Consider the following 24,937-nt stretch of genomic DNA (forward strand, 5'->3'; position numbering starts at 1 on the left):
AGGCCCCATGCAGCAGCTCAGCGCGGACAGGTTCTTCGGAAAGATGAAGGGAAGGAAGAAGCAGGCTGCTAAAAGAGCTCGCGTCGAATCTCCGCGGCCCCCTACTCCCGAACCCAAACAACCTCCAAGCGCTCCTCAAGTGATAGACCTGGTCGAGGAGCTGGAGAGGAGCCCTCATGCACCCGAGGTGCCCTCGAAGCCCGCTCCTTCTACAACTGCAGTTTCTTCGGGCAGCGAAGGGGCAATTCGAAGTATTTTGACTCCAGAATACAGCCTCCACAAAAGCAAGGGGGCAGTATATGCTGATGAAGTCACGAGCTGGTCTGAGCTATCGACCGCCCAGCTCGGAGCTCGAGCCACTACTCATTGCATGGTGGTAAGTCTTGTTCTGCCTTGATTTTTGGTTTTGTAGCCTTGCCGGTACTAACTAGTATTCTCTTGGCAGGTGAACTCCGTCGTGCATGCCTTGACTCTCCAGTCCGAGATGCGCCTGAAGCAAGCCCTAGCTGCCGAGAGCTCGTTCCGCAAGGCTCACACCGAACTGAAGTTAGCTTGCGGTCAGATCCACCGGCTAGAGAACGACGCGATAGCTCAGAAAGAGTATATCAAGGTGTTGACGTCGGAGAAGGAGGATTTGTTGCGCTGGGTGGAGAGCCTCGAGGCCGATGTCAAGGACTGGACCGAGATCCTCCTCAAGGCTATGAACGAGGCCAAGGTGAAGGCTGTTAAGGACTACAAGAGCTCGGAAGAATTCGATGGGGCGCTGGTGGAGGCCTACCGCAAAGGCTTCAAGCTCAGTAGGTGGTTGATCAAGCGCGAGTTCCCGCAGCTCGACGTAAGCGCCATCACCACTTCGCGAATCACCGAGGAGGTAGCTCTTCTAGCTGCTGAGGACCCGGACTCCGAGGAGGAGGGTGATGATAACATTGGAGAGGCCAATGCCACCAATCAGGCTGGTACTTCCGCGGAGGCTTCAGGCAAGAGTGACGAGTCCCCTAAGTAGTCTGAGTGGTCTTTTGTATTTTGAGCCTGCGAGCTCGGCGTTTTTTGTTCCTTTTCTGCCCTTGTAATGAACTACAAAATTAATGAAATACTCTTTTTGCAAAGTGTCGAGCAATTACCTCCTTTTTTATCATAATTATGTAAGTTTCTCCGAACTGTTGAGTCATCGCGCTAGGTGACCGAGGTAGGGGTTTCTTAGCTGTTACCCCGAACTGCCACCCCGTACTTGGGAGTAATTTGCCGAAGTGAGAAACATTGTAGGATATACGCCCAACCTGTCTACACACTGGCTACATGTCGTAACAACCATTACAGGTATTCATACCCGAGCTGGGTGTGCCTTAGCACTTCGCCTATGCCAAAGAGGCAACTAGGTCTTTGATGGTGTCGAGGTCCTTTGTTAGCTCGGTACTTTAGCCCTTAGGCTGAGGGAGTGACTTATAGTCCACTCTCCTCTGGAGCTCGCCCATCCCAAAGAGGCAACTGGGTCTTATATGGTGCCGAGGTTCTTTTATTAGCTCGGCGCTTTGGCCCTTAGGCTCGAGGAGCAACTTGTGGTCCACCCTCTTCTGGAGTTCGCCCATGCCGAGGAGGCGACTGGGTCTTATAGTGTCGAGGTTTAGCTCGACACTTTGGCCCTTAGGTTCGAAGAGCAATTTGTGGTCCACTCAACTCGATAATTACAAGTAATATTGCCTTAGGTTGACAATATTCCATGCCCGAGGTATCTGCTTCCCTTATAGGGTTTCGAGCTCATACGTTCCTTCCCCAAGTACCCACTTTACTCAGTAGGGCCCTTCCCAATTTGGCCCGAGCTTACCAACACCGGGCTCAGGTACCATGACTTTACGAAGAACCAGGTCTCCGACACAGAGGTTCCGCTTCTTGACCCTGGTGTTATAGTACCGAACTACTCTCTGCTGGTAGGCCGCGGTCCTAATGTATCTGAGGTCCCATACCTCATCAAGTAGGTCGAGGTTGGTGCGTAGTTCATCCTTGTTTGCTTCGTCGTCGTATGCTTCCAGGCATAGCATAGGGACCTCAATCTCAGCTGGGATCACTGCCTCCATGCCGTAAGTGAGGTTGAAAGGGGTCTCGCTTGTTGGCGGTCTTCACCATGGTTCGATAAGCCCATAGTACGCTGGGCAGCTCGTCTACCACAGTCCCTTAGCTCAGCCTAGACGTGCCTTCAGTCCACGGAGAATGGCTCTGTTTGTGACCTCCGCTTGACCGTTCGCTTGAGGGTGCGCCACCGAGGTGAAATTTTGTTGTATTCCCATGTCTTTGCACCAGTTCTGGAACTTAATGTCCTCGAATTGTTTGTCATTATCAGAGATGAGCACTCGGGGGAAGTCCGAAACGGCAAACTATATTCTTCCAGGAGAAATTCTGCACACTTCGCGCAGTGATCATTGCGAGAGGTTCGGCCTCCACCCACTTAGTGAAATAATCGACTGCTACCACTAAGAACCTCCTCTGTCCTATCGCTAGTGGAAATGGTCCGAGTATATCGATCCCCCACTGTGCAAAGGGCCATGGGCTGGTAAGGTACTTTAGGTCAGCAGCGGGCTAGTGGTGGATGTTGGCATGCTTCTGACACTTGTCACACCTCACAAACTCAATCGCATCTACCTTCATCGATGGCCAATAATATCCCTGTTGTAGCGCCTTCTGGGCGAGAGCCCTGCCCCCCATGTGTTCACCGCACAAACCCTCATGAGTGTCACGGAGCACGAGCTCGACTTCAGAAGGTCGTAAGCAGCACAGATAAGGGAGCGTGTAGGATCTTCAGTACAGCCGTCCGTCTATCATTACGTATTTGGATGCCTGACGCTCTACCCTTCTGGCAGCATTACGATCTGCAGGGAGGGTCTCGTGTAGCAGGTAGCTCGCGAGTGGATCAACCCAGCTTGGCTCTGCTTGTACGACAGGAGCGACCTCCTCTGCCCCCCCAAGAATACTAGGCCGAGGCAGGTTCTCTATGTACACGGTTCTCATGGTGTTATCGCTTGTGCTGGCTAATCGGGACAAGGCATCGGCCTCAGCGTTCTCGGATCCCGAGATCTGCTTGATGAAGTAGGACTGGAAGTTGAGCAGAGCCTCTCTGTCTTTGGCTAAGTAGGCGACCATGGTTGGCTCGCGAGATTCATATTCGCCGGTGACCTGGTTGACCATGAGCTGGGAGTCGCTGCAGATAACGATGTGCTTAGCTTTTACTTCACTCGCCAGGGCCAGCCCGGCTATCAACGCCTCGTACTCTGCTTCATTGTTGGACGCAGCGAACTCGAAGCGTAGCGCATACTCCAATTTCACACCGCTTGGCTCGTACAGAACGATTCCAGCCCCGCTACCCTGCTGATTTGACGAGCCATCCACATGGAGGATCCAGGGCTCCTCATCCCAGGTCGGGTTTCGTCTAACCAGGAGAGAGGTTGCGCCGGTTGAAGCTTCCTCGTTGTGCTCGAGCTCGTCCGACCTGGGGACCTCGGTGTTGAAAGTGCATTCCGCGACAAAGTGAGCTAAGGTTTGGGCCTTGATAACAGTTCGCGGCTTGTACTGAATGTCGTACTCGCTGAGTTCGATGGCCAACTTCGTCAACCTACCGAAGACCTCGGGCTTGAGCAAGACTTGCCTCAGAGGCTTATTGGTGAGGACCACGATTGTATGAGCTTGGAAGTACGATCGAAGTCTCCGAGCTGCAACAACTAGCGCGTACGCCAACTTTTCAATCTCTGGATACCTCGTCTCTGCTTCCTGCAACACTTTGCTAACATAATAGATGGGTCGTTGGACCCGATCTACTTCTTTTATCAGTACCGAGCTGACTACCTCATCACTCGCAGAGAGGTACAGCTCCAAAATATCTCCCTCCTCGGGTCGGGTTAACACCGGGATACTAGCGAGGTACCTTTTGAGCTCGTCAAAAGCGAGCTGGCACTCTTCGGTCCATTCGAAGTCCTTGCTTCTTTTAATTGCCTTAAAGAAAGGCAGGCAGCGATCTGCCGATTTAGACATGAAGCGGCTCAGAGCGGCTATGCGGTCGTTCAACCTCTGAACCTCCTTCAATTTCCGGGGTGGTCTCATATCTAAGATGGCCTTAATTTTATCAGGGTTGGCCTCAATGCCACGTCGGTTGACGATGTAACCTAAGAATTTACCCGAGGTGACACCGAAAACGCACTTGTTCGGGTTTAATTTCATGTTAAACTTGTGCAAAATTTCAAAAACAGAATGCAGATCTTTTATTAAATCATTCGAAAACTGGGTTTTGACGACCATGTCGTCTACATAGCACTCTACTTTTTTGTCGATCAATGGCTCGAACAATCGGTTTACAAGTCTTTGAAAAGTAGCCCTGGTGTTTTTTAGCCCAAAGGGCATGACCTTGTAGCAGTACAGGCCTAGTTTGGTTATGAAGGCCGTTTTTTCCTCATCGACAAGGTCCATTCTGATCTGATTGTAGCCCGAGTAAGCATCCAAGAAGCTTAGCAACTCATGCCCTAAGGTCGCGTCCACCAAACGGTCTATCTTGGGAAGTGGGAAGCAGTCCTTCGGGCAAGCTCGATTCAGGTCGGTATAATCAACGCACATGCGCCATTTACCGTTGGCCTTTTTTACCAGAACGGGGTTGGCTACCCAGCTCGGGTAATAGACCTCCCTAATGAAATCGGCTGCGAGGAGCTTCCCAACCTCGGTGTTCAGTTTGTGAGTAATGACTCCGAGGTCAATGTCGGGCATCTCTACCGCGGACCATGCAAAAACATCTAAATTTTTAAGTAGAAAGCTTACCAGCTGAGATCGTAGAGGCTCCGCAATTGAAGCGCCGATCTGGAGAGTCCGAGTTGGATCGTCTATCGAAGTAGGTACAGCGACCGTCTCTTCTATGGGCGTAGCTCGCTCTTCATGCTGCTCCGCAGGTCGCTCCAACTCGAGGTCGTCGGCCACCTTGGCTTTCCCTTTCAGGGCGGCGACATAGCATTTGCGAGACTCGAGCTGGTCGCCCCGCACTACCCCTACTCCGAAGTCCGTTGGGAACTTCATAGCCAAGTAATAGGTGGACACCACTACGCGTAAAGCGTGGGTGATTGGCCGACCTATTATGGCATTGTACGGGGAGGGAGTCGCGACCACTAGAAAAGTGTGGCCGAATCTCACAATACTAGGCCATGTGCCGACCTCCACAGGTACTGTAACTCTCCCTAGGGGCCTGACTTCCTTTCCGCTGAAGCCCACCAAGGGAGTGTTCGCAGGCTTGAGATCGCTTTCCCGAAGCTAAAGTTTGTCAAACGTGGCCTTGAAGAGTATATCCGCCGAACTACCAGAGTCGACGAGGACGTGCCTTACCTCGAAATCATTGATTCTCATCTTTACAACGAGCGCGTCATCATGGGGGTACTGGACTCCGTGCGCGCCATCTTCGATGAAGAAAATCGGTTCCTCTATCCTTGGCCGCTTCGGGGGATTCCGCTCTTCTCTTTCGATCTCGCGAGCCGAGGTCCTTGTTGCGAATGAGGTGCAGCCCGCGACGATCGATCCGCCGGTGATCATTTGGATTGTTCCCCGAACTGGCCTCTCTTCGGGTGGATGCCTCAGCGGCTGCTCATTTTGCCTGTTGCTGGACTCGGGAGCATCTCTACCTTGCTCCCCCTGCCGTCCTGTTTTATTATCACTTTGTACAAAATTTCTCAAATACCCACAACAGATGAGTTCTTCTATCTCATCGCGGAGGTTTTTACAATTTTCGGTGCTATGACCGTGATCTCTATGAAAATGGCAATACCGATTTTTATTTCTAGTATTCGGGTCTCCTCTCATCCGAGGTGGCCACTTCACATAAGATGCGTCCTTGATCGCCATGAGGATTTCTGCTCGCTTTGCGTTCAAGGGCGTGTAGTTTGTCCTTTCAGCTGGAGGAGCTCGGAAAGACTAGTTTGGCTTTCCTCCCCAAGCAGGTTCTTTCTTCCTCTTATTGTCCCGTTAGTTGAGGGCTCACCTTCTCTTTTCCTCTTCTCAGATGGGTTCTCGTTTTTCTGGTTCATCTCCTCCTCCGTTCCGATTAACTGGTCCGCGAGCTTTAGGAATTCAGTTACGTCCTTGGGCTTGTTGGCAACCACGTGCCACTCGGACTCTTTGTGCGTTATGCCTCTTTTGGCTGTTGTGAGCCTCACTGCGGGGTCTAGATCATGTATCTGCAGACATGCATCATTGAATCTCTTGATGTAACTGCGGATAGATTCCCCCTCCCTCTGGACTATGCCGAGAAGGCTTTCTTGGGACCTCGGACACCTCTTGCTGGTGATAAAGTGCGAGGTGAAAATCTGCACGAACGGCGCCCAACTCTTGATTGTCCCGGGCGCGAGGTTTCTATACCATGTGCGAGCTACCCCCTTAAATGTAGTAGAGAAAGCTACACACATGCAGAACTCACTTGCCCCGGCTAAGTGCATTTGGAACTAAAAAGAATCTACATGATCATTCGGATCGAATGACCCATCATACTTGTCCAGGGGAGGTACCTTGAAATCTTTTGGCATCGGGACAGCCAGGAGTTCGGGAGACAGGGGAGATGGCACAGAGAAGAGCAGAGTGGCTTTTTTTTTTTTTGTTCAATAACACTTTCATTAATTCATCAGTAGAAAATTTACAAGTGGAAGACAAACACACTTATCTTCCAAGAGTCACAAAGAACTTCAAGAAAGGAAAGAAGAAAATACAAAGATACAAGGACACTAACATTACAACTTAGCCCAAAACAAGGAATCCCTTTCTGCCCCTTGTTTTGCTAAACCGTCAGCTAAGGAATTAGTTGATCTCTTAATCCAACATGTCTTAACTTCCATCTCCCGCACCAGCCATTTGAATTTCCTCTTCTCATTGTTATACTTCCAAAGATCATTTTGTTCTTTGGTCAGCCACCCTATCACCACCTCTGAATCCCCTTCACTTATAAGTTTCTTGATGTTCAATTCCTTAGCTTTCCGGGCTCCTTCCATAACTGCACATATCTCAGCTCTAAGGGAGTCACCCACTCCAATTGGGCCTGAGAACATAGCAGAGATGACCCCATTTTCATCTCTAAAAACACCCCCGATACCTGATTGTCTCGGGTTTCCCCTACTGCATCCATCAAAGTTTAATTTCAAGAATCCACTAGGTGGGGGGGTCCAAGCCACACTCATTACTGACTTGGTCTGCGTACAACTTGCAATTTCACCCCACTTCTTCAACATGTCATCCACAGTGTAATCTGTGAATATTTCTAGAGATTTCAGCCACTGTACCGCCCTAAACTGTATGATAGTCCTCAAATCTGTTGTCCCTCTCTGAGTTTCTGAGAATATCCTGGAGTTCCTTTCTTCCCACAGTGTCCAACATACTGCAGCCCTTAGTCCTCTCCACATTGTCCTTCCCCTTTTTAACCGCCACCTGAAGGAGGGGGCGAAAAGGCCCTACATGTCTGATGGGGGATTCCAACTGCATCCAAACAAGGAGAAAGCCCAATCCCACAATGACCTCGCGAAGTGGCACGACACCATTAGGTGAAAACCAGTCTCCCCATCTGCTTTGCACAGAACACACCACTGAGGTGACAAGCAAGTATTGGGTCTCTTCTTTTGGAGTAGATCACCAGTGTTGATTCTTTCCAGATAGGCTTCCCAACAAAAACTACCAACCCTAGGAGGTATAGCTCTGCACCAAACCTCACCAACAGGAAAAGGGGACAGGGTAGGACTGGTGGACTGACTTAAGACTTGAAGAAAGAAGAACAAGAGAAAATGCCATTGAGGTTAGGTGTCCAAATTCTAGAATCCTCCCTAGTGGGGTCTAAGACAACGTTATCAAGAATTGCAAGAAGGCTCGAGATACAGTCGAAGTCTGAATCCCTCAAATCCCTTCTTAGACCCAAGTTCCACCCAATCCCAGAAGTGGAAGAGGACGGGGTGGTGAAAGACGAGATCGGCTCATTTTTCAAATCAGAAAGAGCGTACAAAGACGGAAACTGATCCTTTAGAGGGGCGCTCCCCACCTAGGTTTGTTCCCAAAATTTTATGGAATTACCGGAATTCAAGTCATACCTGATATTAGGAATGAAAACTGGTAACAGGTCATGAATGGCTTTCCAAGGAGAATTGCTTGTGATCCTAGCTCTGATTCCAGTGTCCCATCTGTTGTGCTCCAGCCCATGAATACTTGCCACTATTCTAGCCCATAGCTTCTCCTTCTCCATAGGAAACCTCCACAACCACTTCCCCAGCAGAGTCATATTCCTTCTCCTAATACTCCCAAGCCCCAAACCACCACACGACTTACTCCTGCACACTATTTCCCAGCTAACTCTATGATCCCTCTTCTCTTCTCCCGGCTCCCACAGGAAATCTCTCATTAACTTCTCTAATCTGTTAGCAATCTTCACTGGGATTTTAAACACCGACATGAAGAAGATGGGTAAGTTAGCAAGCGTGGCCTTAATTAATGTAATTCTCCCGCCAAGAGAGAGGTAATTCTTTTTCCAAGATACCAATCTCTTTTCAAACCTTTCCATCACCGGGTTCCAGAAGCTCTCTCTCTTGGGATTATCACCTAATGGTAATCCTAAATAGTTCAGAGGCCACCCCGTGACTTCACACCCCAGCACTTCAGCACTCTCCCTGATCTCTCCCTCCTCCAAATTCACCCCCACTACACAGCTTTTCCCAAAGTTAACCTTCAAATTGGACAGTTGCTCAAACAGTTGTATCACCGACTTTAAATTCCTGATAAACCTCACATTACCACCTTCACAAAACAGAATCGTGTCATCAGCAAACTGTAAATGTGTGAGGGGGGTTTCCATCCTCCCAACCCTCCAGCCTCTAATGAGCCCCCTAGAATCTGCTCTATGAATCAATTTCCCCAAAACCTCCGCAATTAAAATGAACAAGAAAGGAGAAAGGGGGTCTCCTTGTCTTATACCCCTACTGGCTGGAAAGAAATCTACCACTGTCCCATTCACTAGCACTGAATAATGACAATTCCAGACACAACCCATGATCCACTTACACCATCTAGCCCCAAACCCGAATTTGGTTAAAACTTTCCTCAAGAACTCCCAGTCCACCAAGTCATAAGCCTTTTCCAAGTCCAGCTTACAGACCACTCCCTTCTTCTTATCCCTCTTAAAGTTCTCCACACTCTCATTAGCAGTTAAAATCTGGTCTGTAATTTGTCTTCCACTCACAAAAGCTCGTTGATAGTGTTCAATGATATCCGGAATTACCTTCTTCAGCCTCAAAGACAACACTTTTGCAATGATCTTGTACAAACTATTCACCAAACTTATTGGCCTAAAATCCTTCGGGTGGGATGCATCTTTCTTTTTGGGAATTAAGGCTAATAAATGTAGAGTTCACACCCGGATTGACAATTCCTCTCCTGAAAAACTCCTCAATCACCCGCAAGAGATCATCTTTCAAAATATCCCAACAATCCTGATAAAAAGCCATTGTAAACCCATCCGGCCCTGGAGCTTTTGTTCTATCCATAGAAAACACAGCCTCCTTGATCTCTTCTATATTAAAGCTTCTTTCCATCCTTCTCCTGTTCTCCACCCCTACATCTGGCCAATCCAAACCTTCTACCCACACCCTTCTACTCACAGGCCTTCTTAGAATAGATTTGAAATGCTCCACACAGGCCCTGGCAATCTCCTCTTGCTGTACTAACTCAACTCCATCTACTACCAATTTGGAGATAAAGTTCTTCCTTCTCCTACCATCTGCTAGAGAGTGGAAATACCTAGTGTTTCTATCTCCCTCTTGCAACCATTTACACCGAGATTTTTGCCTCCAGCTAACTTCCTCCTTGTGCAGGCAATCCTCTAACTGTCTTCTCAATTCTCTCCTGAGGTCATTGTCTTCCTCTCCAAATTCTCCCCTTTCCTCTTTAAAGTCAAGGCTTTCAATCTTCTTCATCAAGTCTCCCTTTCTTTCTTTTGTCCTCCCGAACTCCATCAAGTTCCACTCCTTAATTCTTGCTTTCAAGAATTGTAGTTTCTTACGGAATTTTATCCCCTCCCACTCCACCGACGAGTTACACTCATGCCACCACTCCCTCACTTTATTAGTAAACCCTGGATGCAGTAACCACATATTTTCAAATCTAAAGGAGATAGGACCTCTACACCTTCTTTCCTCCTTGCATAACACTATGGGCCAGTGATCCGAGGTCACCCTTGGGAGAGCTCTAGCATCCAAGATTCCCCAATGTTCTTTCCAATCCAAAGAGAACAGGAATCTATCCAGCTTAGAGCAAATGGGTCTAGATTGGAGATTTGACCATGTAAATGCCTTATGCGCTAGGGGAATCTCTTTAAGCTCAAAGGCATCAACAAAACTGTTAAACTTCCTCATGCTTTTTGTCACCCTCTGGTTAATCTTATTGGACTCTTCCGAGAACCTTATCACATTGAAGTCCCCACCCATGCACCAAGGCCCATCCCACAACCCTCTAACATCAGCCAGTTCCTCCCACAGCTCCTTTCTCTCTCTGTAATCATTCGGTCCGTAAACATTTGTGAGCACCCACATATAATCATCCTCTTGCTGCTTAAACTTCATGGAAACCGAGTACTTTCCGATCAACTCCTCCATCCCTTCAACCACATCCCTCTTCCACATTGTTACAATCCCCCCGGAAGCACCCCACGATGGAGCCGCCACCCAGCTAATCCCCCTGGCTTTCCATACACTCCTTGCCCATTTGTCACTAAACTCCATTCTCTTAGACTCTTGCAACAGCACAATGTCTGGGTTATACCGTCTTATTACCTCTTTTATTGTTGCTCTCTTCTTCGCACTCCCAATTCCCCTCACATTCCAACTAAGGATCTTCATTCCGCTTCTTTTTACAAACCCCTTGCCACCTACCCGCTACTTTCCCCCTTTCCTTCTATCTCCTTTTACCTCGAGCTTCTTGTCTCCCTCTACATCTCTCTTTAGTCTCTCTACTTCACTCAACCTCCTCTTCTTTGTTATGATCTGCATCTTCCTCTTCTGTAAACTTTCTTTCAACTCGTTCAAATCCTCCAACCTACAGCCCAACTTCCCTACAAATTCTGCTAACGTGTCTTCTCTCACCGATTCCACCACCCCTACCCTTCCTACAGAATCCCCTTCAACTCTGTCCACCTACCTTTCCTTCCTCTCCGCTATTCCCACCTCAGTTCTTTCCTCTCCAACCTTCCTCCCCTTACTGTTACCTCCCTCCTTCCTTGCTTTCTCCCCGTAAACCTCTCCATCTCTACCCTCATTCCTGTCCCTCCTCTCTTCCTTCCTCCCCTTCCCTCCTCCATATCAGCTGCCCTTCCACATCCTTAAACACTCTTTCAATGATTTCCCACACTTGTCCACTTCTATACCTTTCTTCCCGCACCTTCCCACAATCCTTCCCCTCTCCCCCTCCTCAGAGAGCTCGCCTACTAGCTCGGCTGCATATTCATGGGCTACAGGACATGGTACAGGAACGGAATCTGGAACCAAAGACACAGGAGACACATTAGTAGCACAAACCGAAATCACATGGTTACCTGGGACTGAAGGACAAGCTAGAATAGGACTGCTCCCGGCCTCCTTCTCTTGTTCCGAAGGTTGGTAAATAATTATCTTCCTGAGTTGGTTGGGAAGTACTTCTGTCCTTTGGTCAACCTGCTGATCTTTCCACTCTACCCCTGGGTCACCCCTAAATAGAATATTCCTGCTCTGCTTCCGGTTCTCCCGGATTTCCCCTTCTGATAAACCTTGCGCACTCTGTGGTCTTGGGAATGAGATAATCCGATTGCAGTCTTCACCCTGGAATAATCTTGCAATATTCCACCCTTCCATATCACCTCCAGCACAGCTGCCTTCATCGTTTACACTGCCCACGCTAGAGCCATCGACAGAAAGGTCCTCCGGTTCACCATCGTCTTCACCGCACTGCACCCACCTTTCAAACTTCTCTTTCACTGCTCCCGAACTCGCTTCTTCCTTTCCTTTGAGGAGTTCGGGCAAGTTCTGGGTTGTAGCTTGGCGAGCTCTGCGGCGTCTCCGTTGCTTCTTTGTCGGCTCCGCATTGGTGTTGCTGGCCTCTGTGTTGTCAGGCACAGTTCTCACAGGGAGTGGCTCGGACTGCTGGCGATGGCTATGGATTGAGGGACCTTGTCTAGAGTCTGCGGTCAAGCCCTCGAACCGGTTTTCTACGAGCGGGATCTCAAACTCTGAAAGCTGAGGTGATGCGGGTCTATTAGGCTGAGAATCTCCCGACCCGACCACGCGCGGCGAGGTAGTGGCTGTGGATTGAGGGACCTTGTCTAGAGTCTGCGGCCAGGCCCTCGAACCGGTTTTCTACGAGTGGGATCTCAAACACTGAAAGCCGACCCGACCACACGCGGCGAGGTGAGAGTAACTGGTTTCTCCCTCCTGCCGCGGAACGAAACCTGGCTCCTAAGAGGATTCTGGGTCTGGGAGATCTCTCCCCGACGAGAGGGGTGTTCGTTCCAATGGAAAGGCTTAGCTTGCTGTGTGGCCGGATGCCGAGGTGGAACCAGCTGCTGGTTCAGAGGCAATAGTGGGAACTGCTGCTGGTACTGTTGTTGATAAACATGGTGTAGTGCTTGTTGCTGATACAGTTGGAGCTGTTGGACTTGCTGCATTTGAGCTTGTATGGCTCGCATGTAGTGCACCAAATCTTCGAGTTGGTTATGTCCGGCTACCGGGGGAACAGACAGTTCGGCGAAGGTTGTACCTACCGTGGAGGGGAGGGGAGAACTCACTGGTGTCATGATCTGAGGCACATTCAAAGTCGGGACCCCATCCACAGAGAGAGGTACAGTGAACTGACCGACGCATACCGTCGGGATCTGAGGTAGCTCCCCGGAAGTATTCATATTTGCGTTGCGTACGGCGTTGTTGGAGGAAGCCATGAAAACTTGACTGAAAGTGCTTGGCGGAAAGAGGCTTTTCGAAGCGTTTCTCACAAACGGTGCCAATTGATGGTGCGCGATCTAGTCACTCTTAGCTGGAAGTGGCTGCGCTCCTAGCTGGCGACGGACGAGAGGTACCTGTGAGGAAGAAGATGAAGGAACCCGGGGGGCTCACCCGGCGGGAACACTCCGATGGTTAAGTTAGCAACCGGATTGAAAGAGGGGAGAGTGATGATCATGACATGGCAGGTGCAACCGCCTCCGAATCTCTATTGCGGTGATCTGCTGTCAAATAACGGCTTGGAGTGGCTGGCCGTTATTTGTCAAAGCTGAGTTGGCGGGCAAAGGTGATCGCTGCAGAGTACGGTCCTGCCAGACAAGAAACAACCTCCAAGGTTGGCAGGCACAACGCCGCCAGGCGAGAGACGTGGACGTAGTCTCCAGGTTTGGCAGGTACGGTTGTCAGGCAGAAAACCCCCTGCAATACGCCGAGTTGCTCTGCAACGAGCTACCTTACACCGGGCTGCTGGTGATGCGCCGAGGTGCTTCTACCCGAGGTAGGTCTCCGAGGTAGCCTACTTAGGTTTGGACAGGAGCGAGCTTATTCTAGTTAGGGAGCTGACGAGCTTAACCCGAAGTGTCTTCAGTTCGGGATGCTCCCTACTTGGGAGGGTCTTAGCTCAGGGTGCTCCCTATTTAGGAGAGTCTTAGCCCGGGGTAACGGAGTATTATCTTGTAGCGAGCTGTCAGGCTGGGTTATAGCGAGCTCGTTACGCTGAGTTGTAGCGAGCTCGTTATGCTGAGTTGTCACTTATGTTGAGTCACGTCCACGTGTCCCCTTATTATGAGGTCGGACCAAATCACCCTCCATCAATTGCCCCCCACTCCCCGGGCCAGGAGTCTTGACCTGGTGCGGGGAGTTCACGGCATGACGGGTGGATTTGGCTCGAGGTTCAGGAGTCTTGACCTGCTTCATCTGGCACGTCTGCAAGAAGAAAGACTCAATCACCTTAAGAGACGAAGTTGGCCGAGTCAGTTCAGCCCTAGCCATAGTGGTCCACCTTACTCCCTAGACCACCAATGCAACCAGTTGGACCACCCCTTCGGTCCGGCCAGGCGCCTACAAGAACCCAGCCCAACCCACGAACAAAAGGCCCACAATCCAAGTCCACCCCAATGGTGCCAGCTCTAGTACCCCCAAGAAAGTTGTCATGGGCCAAGATGGAAGCCCAGAGTGGCCATGGTCTCTGCTATAATTGCAACGATAAATTCAGTTCAATCCATAAATGCAAGAACCAGCAAATATTTCTACTACAAACAAAGGAATTGGACTCTAATGGTGAAGTCCATATGTGTCAAATGGCATAATGGGTGAGGGGGAGCATGGGCCTAAATATGTGTTGAGTTGGGCCTAGTTGTTTTTATTCTTATTTTAAGTTATTTAGTTAGGAGGTTGTTGGGCTTTAGGCCCATTACTTTATGTTTTTAAGTTGTGACTGTTCAGCTACATTAGTAGTCGCCCTACTAAGGGCATCCTTGTAATATCTCATCCTTTAAGTTAAGTATAAATTATAATGAGGGGTTGGCAGCCAGGGTTTATCTAAGAATCCTGGTTGACTTCCTACTCTTTTCTTCTCCTCTTTTCTTCTCTACTGCTGAAATCTTCATCTTCCTCCTCTTTCCCTTCACAAGAAATTCAACCAAATCTGCAATCTGTGACTTCTACTATATGGGCTAGACCAACTGGAAATCTCCTTGCATGCTTTAGCAGGATTAACATCTTCCTAGACAATGAGGGTGGTTGAATCTCTATTAGGCCGGGTTATTTCAGGCTTGATTGGCAGTGGATCATCATTAAACTTTGTGACTCATGTGGTTGCTAAACAATTAGGCCTGACCATTGAACAAGTGACACCATTTAAGATTCATTTGGCTTATGGTAACCATATCATCTGTGTTGGTATTTGCAAAAACCTTCCTCTCAAGTTGCAAGGGTACATATTCAGGGTGGACTTCTACCAAATGGAATTTAGTGGGGCCGATATTGTATTGGGTGTTCAGTGGTTGCAACTAATGTTCAGAGAACCAGACCAAGCATAGAACCAGAAAAGGGAGAGGTTCATGGGTTATAGGTTCAACCGCAATCAAACCGAAGGTTGAACTCAAGGTTCAAAATATCAATACAACCAATACACCGGTAGGGCGTCTCGAACTGTATCGAGGCTCATTTCTCCTTTTTTTAGTTTTTTTTAAACCTGGTTCAGAGGGATCAGTTTAAGGCCTGTCTACCCCCTGAACCGGGTTAAACCCCAAAACACCCCCTGTAGGGGCATATCGGGAAGCCCCTGATATGATATCTATCAGCCGATACGGCCCAATACGTATCGAAATTTCGAACCTTGAACTGTGATGGCATAACATATATATATATATATATATATACATGGATACTGCATGTCACGTAAATACTATATATAATATATTTTACTAATAATATCATAGGTGAGAGGGTGGATAGATGGTTTGTTAATTTTTAAACAAATGACCATGGTTCAAACCTCTTAACCCTCACTTTCTTTAAAATGTGAGTGTATTAAAGAGGCATGATCATGATATAACAGATGGTTTGTTTGTTAATTGTATAAAACCTGGACCGATTCACCGATTTTTCGGTTAAACCAACCGGTCATCCGATTTTGACCAGTTTTTGTAAGTTCCAATTTTTGGGGTGTTACCGAACTAGTTAGGGGTCCAGGTCATGGTTCAACTGGTCTGACCTGCCGGTCCAGTCTGATTTTCTTAACACTAGTTGCAACAGTTGGGGCTAGTTGTCTGTGATTGGTCTTGGTTGACGATGGACTTCTCCTTTAATGGGAGAATTTTTCGCTTAGAAGGATTGACTACAGTTTCACCCCAACCTGAGGAGCTGAGGGCCATCATCAAAACATGCTACAGTGAGGGGCAACCTCTCCTATTCAGAATTGGGTTAGACCCCTAGCCCGGTTTTGACAGCCCCAAGTGAGGCATTCATTTCAACAGAAAGCCAGCAAAACCTCCAGAAGCTTCTCCACAACTATTTCAACATCTGTACAAGAATTATTAGAAAAGAAGTGTATACAACCCAATTCAAGCCCATATTCAGCACCAATCCTTTTAGTCAATAAAAAGATGGGACTTAGAGGTTTTGCGAAGATTACCAGGCCTTAAACCAAATTATAGTGAAGACCAGTTTCCCATCCCACTTATTGATGAGTTACTAGATGACTTACACACAGCCACAATATTCTTTAAGCTTGACCTCAAGTTGGGATACCGCCAAAAACGGATGCACCCAGCTGATGTACCAAAGACTACATTCCATACTCACAACAACCATTATGAATTTCTCATCATGCCATTTGGATTGACGAACGCACCAGCAACATTTCAGGCCATCATGAATGAGGTATTCCGTCCCTATTTGCATCATTTTATTTTAGACTTCTTTGATGATATTTTGGTGTATAGTGTTGATTAGGATTCCCATCTACACCATTTAACTATTACCTTGGATCTTTTGAGATAGAATCAATTGTTTGTGAAGGCCTCCAAGTGTATTATTGGACATACACAGGTCCAATATCTAGGCCATGTAGTCAAAGGTGGGACGGTCATGGCCAACCCTGAGAAAATTGCTTGCATTCAGGGATGGGCCCCACTGACATCACTCATCAGTTAAGGCCCTGCAGGCCTTCTTGGGCCTCACAAGCTACAATAGGCATTTCATACTACACTATGCAATGCTGATCGTCTCACTCGCTCAATTGTTGCACAAAGATGCATTCCAGTGGAACGAGCAGGCCCATCAAGCTTTTGCCACTTTAAAGCAAGTTATCTCTACACCGCCCATTCTCTTGTTACCTAATTTCTCTAAACAATTTACACTTGAATGTGATGCATCTGGGACAAGTCTAGGGGCTTTGTTAATGCAAGACGGGCAACCACTAGCTTATTTCAGCAAGGTGCTCTCACTGCAACCTCAAGCTAAGTCCGCCTATGAGAAGGAACTCATGGCAGTTATCCTTGCAGTCCAGAAGCATCGGGCCTATCTCTTAGGCCACTGGTACATAATTAGAACAGATCACAAAACCCTGAAGTTCTTACTTGATCAGAAATTTCATACACCTGAACAGCAGCATTGGGCCCATAAACTCATGGGCTATGATTATGTCATCGAGTATAAACCAGGAACAACTAATCATGTTGCTGATGCACTGCAGTGGCTCCCAGAATTGGCCCAACTTATGGTGTCCAGGCCCAGTTACCCACTATTGAAAGTTGAAAGTTGAAACTACTCAAGTCTGAGGCCCAACCACTACCCCAGGTTATTCAGTTTGTGATTCAACACTTTTCTACAAAGGTTGATTGGTTATTCCAGCCACTTCAGCCCATTCAGGCATCTTCAAAACATACAAGTGCTTGGAAGCCCATTATTACTGGGGAAGAAGATGATCAGGGACTATGTGACTTCATATGATGTCTGTCAACAGCAGAAATATGAAGCCCAACATCCAGCAGGCCTCTTATAGCAATTACGGATCCCGGACCAAGTGTGGGACAACAGACAAGGTCTAATGGACTTCATCATGGGGTTACTAGTCTCAAAGGGCAAACCAGTTCTATTTGTTGTTGTTGACTACCTCTCAAAATACAGTCATTTTATACCTCTAGTCCATCCTTACATAGCTGCCATGGTGGCAGAAACGTTTATCAGAGACATTACATGGTTACATGGGACACCAAAAGCAATTGTATCAGATTGAGACCCCTCCTTAGCAATTTTTGGAGAGAATATTTTAAGCTATAGGGCATCAAGCACAAAAATTCTACCAGCTATCATCCTCAGTTTGATGGACAAACTGAGGTTGTTAACACTTAGCAGATGTAACGAAACCTATTTGTGATGTTTTGTGGGGGACAGACCAAAGCAATGGGTACAATGGCTGCCATGGGCAGAGTTCTGGTACAACTTTGCCTTCCACGTGTCAGCCAGTATAACACTATTCAAAGCATTATATGGCAGAGATCCACCATCCATCCTCCCCTACAAGAAGGGCTCCTCCACCAATGCAACAATTGATGAGTGTCTTTCCTCACGTGATGAAATCCTTCAAGAGCTTAAGACACATCTGGCACATGCGCAGGAGTAGATGAAGCGCCATTATGATGCAAAGCACCAACCCATGGAGTTCCAAGTAGGGAGTTTATTTACCTCGAGCTCCGGCCATACAGACAAACTTCGGTGGCTTCCCATGCCTGCAATAACTCTCCCGTTGGTTCCATGGAAAGTTATCCAGCACATAGGATCACTAGCCTACAAGTGAGAACTGCCGATGACCTCCAAGCTTCACCTGGTTTTTCATATCCCATTCCTAAAGAAGGCAGTCAACCCAAATACTACTGTATGCTCTACATTACCAGACTTCACAAAGGATGGTTCCAATTTACAGCCCAAAGAGGCACTAGTGCACTGGGAAGGCTTTCCAGTTGAAGAAGCATCATGGGAGCCTTGCACTGAGTTAGCCCACCATTTCCCGCATCTTGACCTCTAGGACAATGGCCATTTTGAGGAGGGGGGAGATGTTAGGGAAGCAAATTAGCAGAAGCTGCAGGTATATTCTAGAACAAGTAAGGAGGCCATGTCAGCCTAGTGAGTCAGTTTCAAAGACAGTTGGGGTTAGCTGAACATGTTGCCAAGTTGTTATAATTTGGTTGGAAGTCAGTTACAATGGTAGCTGAACCAATATAAAATGACATTGTATCTACATAAGGGAACTTTGAATAAAGTCTTACCATCATTCTTCCTTTTCTCTTCTTCTAATTCTAACTCAGGAGGTCATCTTCCCTTGGAGAGGATCTGTGTTGAGCTTGAGCAGCTACCCAACAAACTCATTCAATTCTGCTGTTCTGGACATATTTACATTTAGAGATAAACTCCACAAAGATTATAACTAAAACTGCATGTGACTCCTAAATCCTAAAATCTCCTACAAATAGAAACTTCTAACATAGGAACCAGAATATAGAAATTCTACAAAATAGTAATTCCCTAATACTTTCCTATTCTACTAATTGCAGACCTTCTAAAAATATCACACTCCCCAAAGAAAATATTAGTTGGTTTGAAAACATAAAAATAGAAACCAGAAACTGCTGCCAGCTTCCAAATCAAGCTGTGTCCATTGATTCCTCCTCACATGTTTTAGTAACTTTGACATGATCAAACCTCTCCAAAAAGTTATTTGCATCTTCTCTTGTTTTAGAAGGCTGTACTGCATCACTAAGTCACCCCCCCCCCCCCGATCAGCAAAGCAACCCCCAATTCTCCAACAAAAAATTCCAAACATACATCTGAGCTTGACAATATTTCACCTTCCTTGGTTCTAAGGTCCCCCTACTCTGCACATTGTACTTGATCAGCCAATGCGCAATGAAAAAATTTGCATGGTATTACCAATGCTGTCCTTTTCCAACCCTCCCTCGCGGACACCACTAAGAGGAGATCAAAGACTTTCAGTACCAGCAGCATTCTTACTAGCCCTATTTCCATCTCCACCTATTCAGCACTGCTAAGATGCACAAGAATATCAGTACTATCATTTTGAGGGCCTCCCTCACACCTCACTTTACTCTTACTAGGTAAGAATCCTGCTCCTTATCTGCCTCCCCATGAATCTCTTCTTGGAATTGAACCAGATCGCTTATTAGACTTACCATTCTCCACAATCTCATCAGCAATCATACTTGTAAAAGATGATGCAGTATATGACTTCATTGCATGTCTTTCCCATTAATCTTCCAGCTTCCAGCCAGCTCACCACCAACCATCTTCGATGACAATCCATTATGGTAAGTACCTTTCTCTGCCAGCTAATTACCATCAATACCAGCAGAGGACTGCCTCTTAGAACTCTGATTCCCCTTTACCTATCTCTTTTCATCTGGAATCTGGATGGATTTCTCCTAATTGTGGGTAGCAGGTAAGCACCTACACCCACTCTGTTAGTCTGCTCTCTTCTCACGATTGATCCAGAAGACAAGGATCAATCACAACTACCAACTACCCTACCTTTACTCAGGTCTGTGCCACACGTACTATGACTTCTGCTTTTGGGTGTCTATTTGATTTGTATAAATATTTGGGATTTTCAGCAGTCAGCACCCATTTCAGGTTTTGGTTTAACACTGAGAGCCTTCTAATCGTCAATAAGGTTCGTAAGTAAGACCTTACTATTACCTATCCTTAAACTATAGTCCTTCATTGCATAGCTCTACAGTTATTATCAATTTAGTTCCTTTTTTTATTAAGGAACAATGAAATCTCATGAGGTTTACGCCTCACGCATTAGAAGATCCTAGTGTTTTCTCAAACAAAAAGATCCTAGATCCTAATGCTCTATCCCATGCTTCTGTGTATTAAAACATTTGGAAGTTCTCAATAAAGAAAGGAATTCTTTAGCACATGTCAAGGTGTTCTGAGCCCAAACTTATTCCATGAGTATAGAGTGAAGAGAAAAATTCAAGGACTCCATTACCACTTACTATCCTTGTTTATAAAAAGGCCATTATCCTTGGCATTTTCTCACACAAAGTGGCCACCCTCAGACTTAAACCAACAATCTCATGCTTGCCAGCATAAGATTTTACCAACACACCAAGTAATGGCCCCAATTCCTATCTCAATAAAGAAATGGCTTTTCAGCACATGGCAAGGTGTTTTGAGCCCAGACTTATTCCAAGAATATAGAGAGAAGAGAAAAAATCTGAGGACTCCATTTAAGCCCCAAATTAGCTTGCCATACAGAAGTTTCCTGGATTATTTAGAGTTCTTTGCTAAATGATCCAACTAGCAAATCAACTCCCATAACAACAATGACACAATGATGATAATGAGACTACAAGTAATAATGACAATGATGACACAATGAAGAAGAACAACAATACTTAAGACTTTATAAAATCATGAATAATCAATATGATAGAATGGAAATTTGCTGCATAAAAAGAAAATTTTAAATAAATAAATAAAGGTTTCCATGCTATATTTCTGTGTCAATTGATATTAATATAATGTCAGTAGAGTAATATATGCTGCAAATTTATGGAAACAACATCAGTAATTCAGTAGATAAACAACATAAAATGTTACCATATAAAGTCAACATAGATACAGTGATAACAAATGCCAAACAACCATATGCTCCCATACTAATTTCAAAGTATGGGAGCATAAAAAAAAAATTTTATGACACAACAAAGAAGAACAACAATACTTAATAAGACTTTATGAAATCATGAATAATCAATATGATAGGATGGAAAATTGCTGCATAAAAAGAAAATTTTAAATAAACAAATAAAAGTTTCCATGTTATATTTGTGTGTCAATTGATATTAACATAATGTCAGTACAGTAATATATGCTGCAAATTTATGGAAACAACATCAGTAATTCAGTAGATAAACAACATAAAATGTTACCATATAAAGTCAACATAGATACAGTGATAACAAATGCCAAACAACCATATGCTCCCATACTAGTTTCAAAGTCTATGGAACTTTGAATTTGGTCCATTATTTGAGAATTTAATAAAACCCATCATTTGAGTCTACTTCCAACCTCATTTCTTCATGTACCAACCCATAATTATTGGCATCCACAAGAATTAAGCCACAAGTATATAGGCATTGGCGGCAACACAACAGATTATAGATTATAACCTGTCTTAGTTCAGGAGCCTTGTGTTTATCATGATCCATCACATATCTGCAAATAGGGAAACATAGAAACGATGAGAATATATCTACAACCTCTATCAATAAGATTCCGAGGAACGGAAACACCAGATACAGTATTTGATAGCTTACCCCACTGCATTGAAAAGACAACTGTTGTCCGAGGGAATGACCCTTCTGACAACAATTCCTTCCATGCTATCAAGAAATATACACCTGAAAATAGTAGTAATAACTATAAGTTTTTGCCTACAAAAAACTAACCAAATGCAAAGGAAAGTCGAATAACCCAATAGCATACATCCTTAAATACTACAACAAAAGAAAAAATGAAAAGAAAAAGAACTGCAGAACATAAAACCAGAAGATCAACTATGTAGTAGGTGACAACACATAAGAAACAAGGGCCCAGCAATATAAGAATACTTGCTCACAATGCCACCTCCGAAATGGATGAGGGGTGAAATTCAGCCTTCATCAAAGAGAGAAGAAAACTAAACAAATACAAATACAAGAAATAGCATTACCCATTACGATTAGAAAGAGGTAGTGGGGGAAGTAGCTCAGATTTCAAAAAGAGCACAATAGAAGCTCTGTGAATATGGAATTAGAAAACCCACCTAAATTTTTCTTCAGAGGAAAAAAATAAATAAAAGAAAAGGGAATTCGAACATCAACGACAGCCCAACTTCAGCAATCAAATCAAACTGGACTAAATACAATAGAGAGCAAAAGAATAGGATTTTAATTTATAAAAATAAGAAATATCCATCCACAAACATATATAAAGATTAACAAAAGAGAAATTAAAAAAAAAAAAGGACACAATGGACAGACTAAAAGCAACGGAAACTACATGTACACAAAAGGCAGAAGACGCACCAAGTACAACTCAACCTCTCTTATAAACAAACTCAATTTCAATCAAAATAAAGAAACCCATCAAAAATCAATTAAACCCCCTGTTCAAAAGATCCCAAATTCTAAGACAATTTGAAGAAGAAAAGCACCTTTCTCAAAGTTATAGCCGTAAAGAAGGAAAGAATTTGGATTGTTAGAGTACACGCCCAAATGCTTGTCCCCTGAAAATCTGTGAAAGAGTACTTATCGTTATAAATAAATAAATATCGAGCGTGTGTAGCAATAGACGGAAATGAGCTGAGTTGGTCATTAGCTCTGTTTGCGTTTATCTTACCACACAATACTTGGCGCCTTAGCTTTGAGCCTTTGACGCATGTGTCCGTCTCAAGTCCCCGTCTTTTTTGCTTCCTTCTCAGATGCTGTTGCTGCTCCCCTAGAATTATTCTATTTTTATTTATTTTTCTTTTCTTCTCGGTGGAGCAGGGTAACAGCGTGATCCCATCATGAAAACAACAGCTTTCCCCAAAACCGTCTGATTCGAATAAGTAGCCTCACAGGATGAATTTATTAAGGGAATATTGATGATGGGCCACCTGTACTGGATTAATCATAAGGAACATAAACGATTGCTTTTGAACCGTCTGATTCAACAATAAGAGTGGATCGAGCACCCATCTGACCTTGTCCGTTGTAACATGGTGAGGCGGTAGGTGGGACCACAAGTATCCCATACGTCTAATTTCAATTTTTGGGAAAATCTATGATGAGGAAAAAATATGATATGGAAAGAGTTTTCACCAATCAAAATTTACTCATAAATTTTGATAAATAACACCTAATTTACTACCATTTTTATAATTCTAATTGATTAGTGATTGATAAGACGCTTTTTGGATATCATAGTCAAACCCGTTTCTGGGAAAATCCAGGAGAAAAGAAACAGACTAAGTTTGAAATTTTGAAAGAAAAAATTTTATATTCTGTGTGTATTTACATTCTACATATTTTTATTTGTATTTTTTTCAAATTAAGCCTAAGGTTGTGTTTGATTGAAGTGCAAATTTATTTGTACTAATACAAATGTATGAGAGTGCAAATGTAAAAAATGCAAATTCTTATTTAATTTTGTTTTGGTTTTTACTTTATTCTATTTCATGTCTTAATTTACTTCATTTGTACTGCAATCAAACAAAATAAGATAAAGTTTGAAACAAAAATGAGTCAGAATTTACATTCAAATCATTTGCACTGCCATGGTTTTACATCAGTGCAAATTTATTTACATTTCAACCAAACACAACCTAAAGCTCAGTTGGGAAGGAGTATATAGAGGTGTCAATTGGATGGATTTGGTCAAACCCAATCCAATCCAATGTGAGTCCACTTATAAATGGACTGGACCCAATCCAGTCTGAATCCAATTGGATCCAATCCAAACCGAACGAAATATAAAAAATTATATAAAAACACTTTTAGCATTGAAAAAGCACTTTTGTAAAAGTACTTTGATAAAAATATTTTCATAAAAGTGCTTTTACAAAAGCACTTTATTGAAAGAACTTCGGAAAAGTGCCCTTGTAAAAGCACTTTTCAAAAAGTATTTCCATAGACTTTTATAAAAGTACTTTTGTAGAAGTGCTTTTGTAAAAGTACTTTTATAAAAGTAATTTCACAAAGTGCTTTCGAAAAAGTACTTTTGTAAAATTACTATCGTATGTGTTTTTATAAAAGTACTTTTATAAAAGTGCTTTTGTAAAAGTACTTCCATAAAAGTATTTTTTGTAAAAGTGATTTCACAAGTGTTTTCATGTAAAAGTACTATCGTAAAAGTACTTTTGTAAAAGTGTTTTTATTAAAGTGATTTTGTAAAAGTGCTTTTATAAAACTACTTCTATAAAAGTGTTTTTATAAATGCTTTTCATAAAATTACTTTTATAAAAGTGTTTTTGTAAAAGTACCTTCAAATTGAACAAGGGTTTGGCCTCATGATCGGATTATTGGAAATTTTGTTTAGATCTAATTCAAACCAATAAGAATATGGATCAATTTATTTTAGATCAACACAATCCAATAATTATAATGGACCATCCAAATCCGATTTGATAAAGTTTGGATCGAGTTGGATCCAAACCAAAAGCGGTCAACTGACACCCCTAAGTATAAATGCAAACTTGTAGAGTTTAAAACCTTATACTTTGTATTATTTTATATATATTTTCTATTGTTTATATTTGTATTTGTATCCTTTCCAAACTGAACCTAGTGAGAATAATACAAATATGTAAATTGCAAGTACCATATACAAGTATTTTCACTTTACATATTTGTGTTTGTATTTTCCTAAACTGAGAATTGAGT

General features: G+C 44.5%; 1 protein-coding gene across 2 annotated transcripts in view; it reads right to left on the reverse strand.

The window, feature by feature from the left end:
• The window catches only part of LOC104610922 (OTU-like cysteine protease family protein), a 43,299-nt gene extending 20,250 nt beyond the window's left edge, over nucleotides 1-23,049 (reverse strand). Inside the window, exons 1-4 of one of the 2 annotated variants that reach the window (XM_010277780.3) lie at nucleotides 22,914-23,049; nucleotides 22,729-22,808; nucleotides 21,851-21,934; nucleotides 21,704-21,749 (exon numbers count right to left, since the gene is read on the reverse strand). In XM_010277780.3, the coding sequence (XP_010276082.1) occupies nucleotides 21,704-21,749; nucleotides 21,851-21,915 (111 nt within the window). In that variant the 5' untranslated portion in view covers nucleotides 21,916-21,934; nucleotides 22,729-22,808; nucleotides 22,914-23,049. Of the gene's footprint in view, nucleotides 1-21,703; nucleotides 21,750-21,850; nucleotides 21,935-22,600; nucleotides 22,809-22,913 lie in introns of those variants that run through there. The other variant, XM_010277781.3, reaches the window with a different exon arrangement.
• Between the last annotated feature and the right edge of the window lie 1,888 nt (nucleotides 23,050-24,937).

Source organism: Nelumbo nucifera, chromosome 1 (genome assembly GCF_055504915.1).
Source record: "Nelumbo nucifera cultivar China Antique chromosome 1, China Antique-T2T, whole genome shotgun sequence".
NCBI lineage: Eukaryota > Viridiplantae > Streptophyta > Magnoliopsida > Proteales > Nelumbonaceae > Nelumbo > Nelumbo nucifera.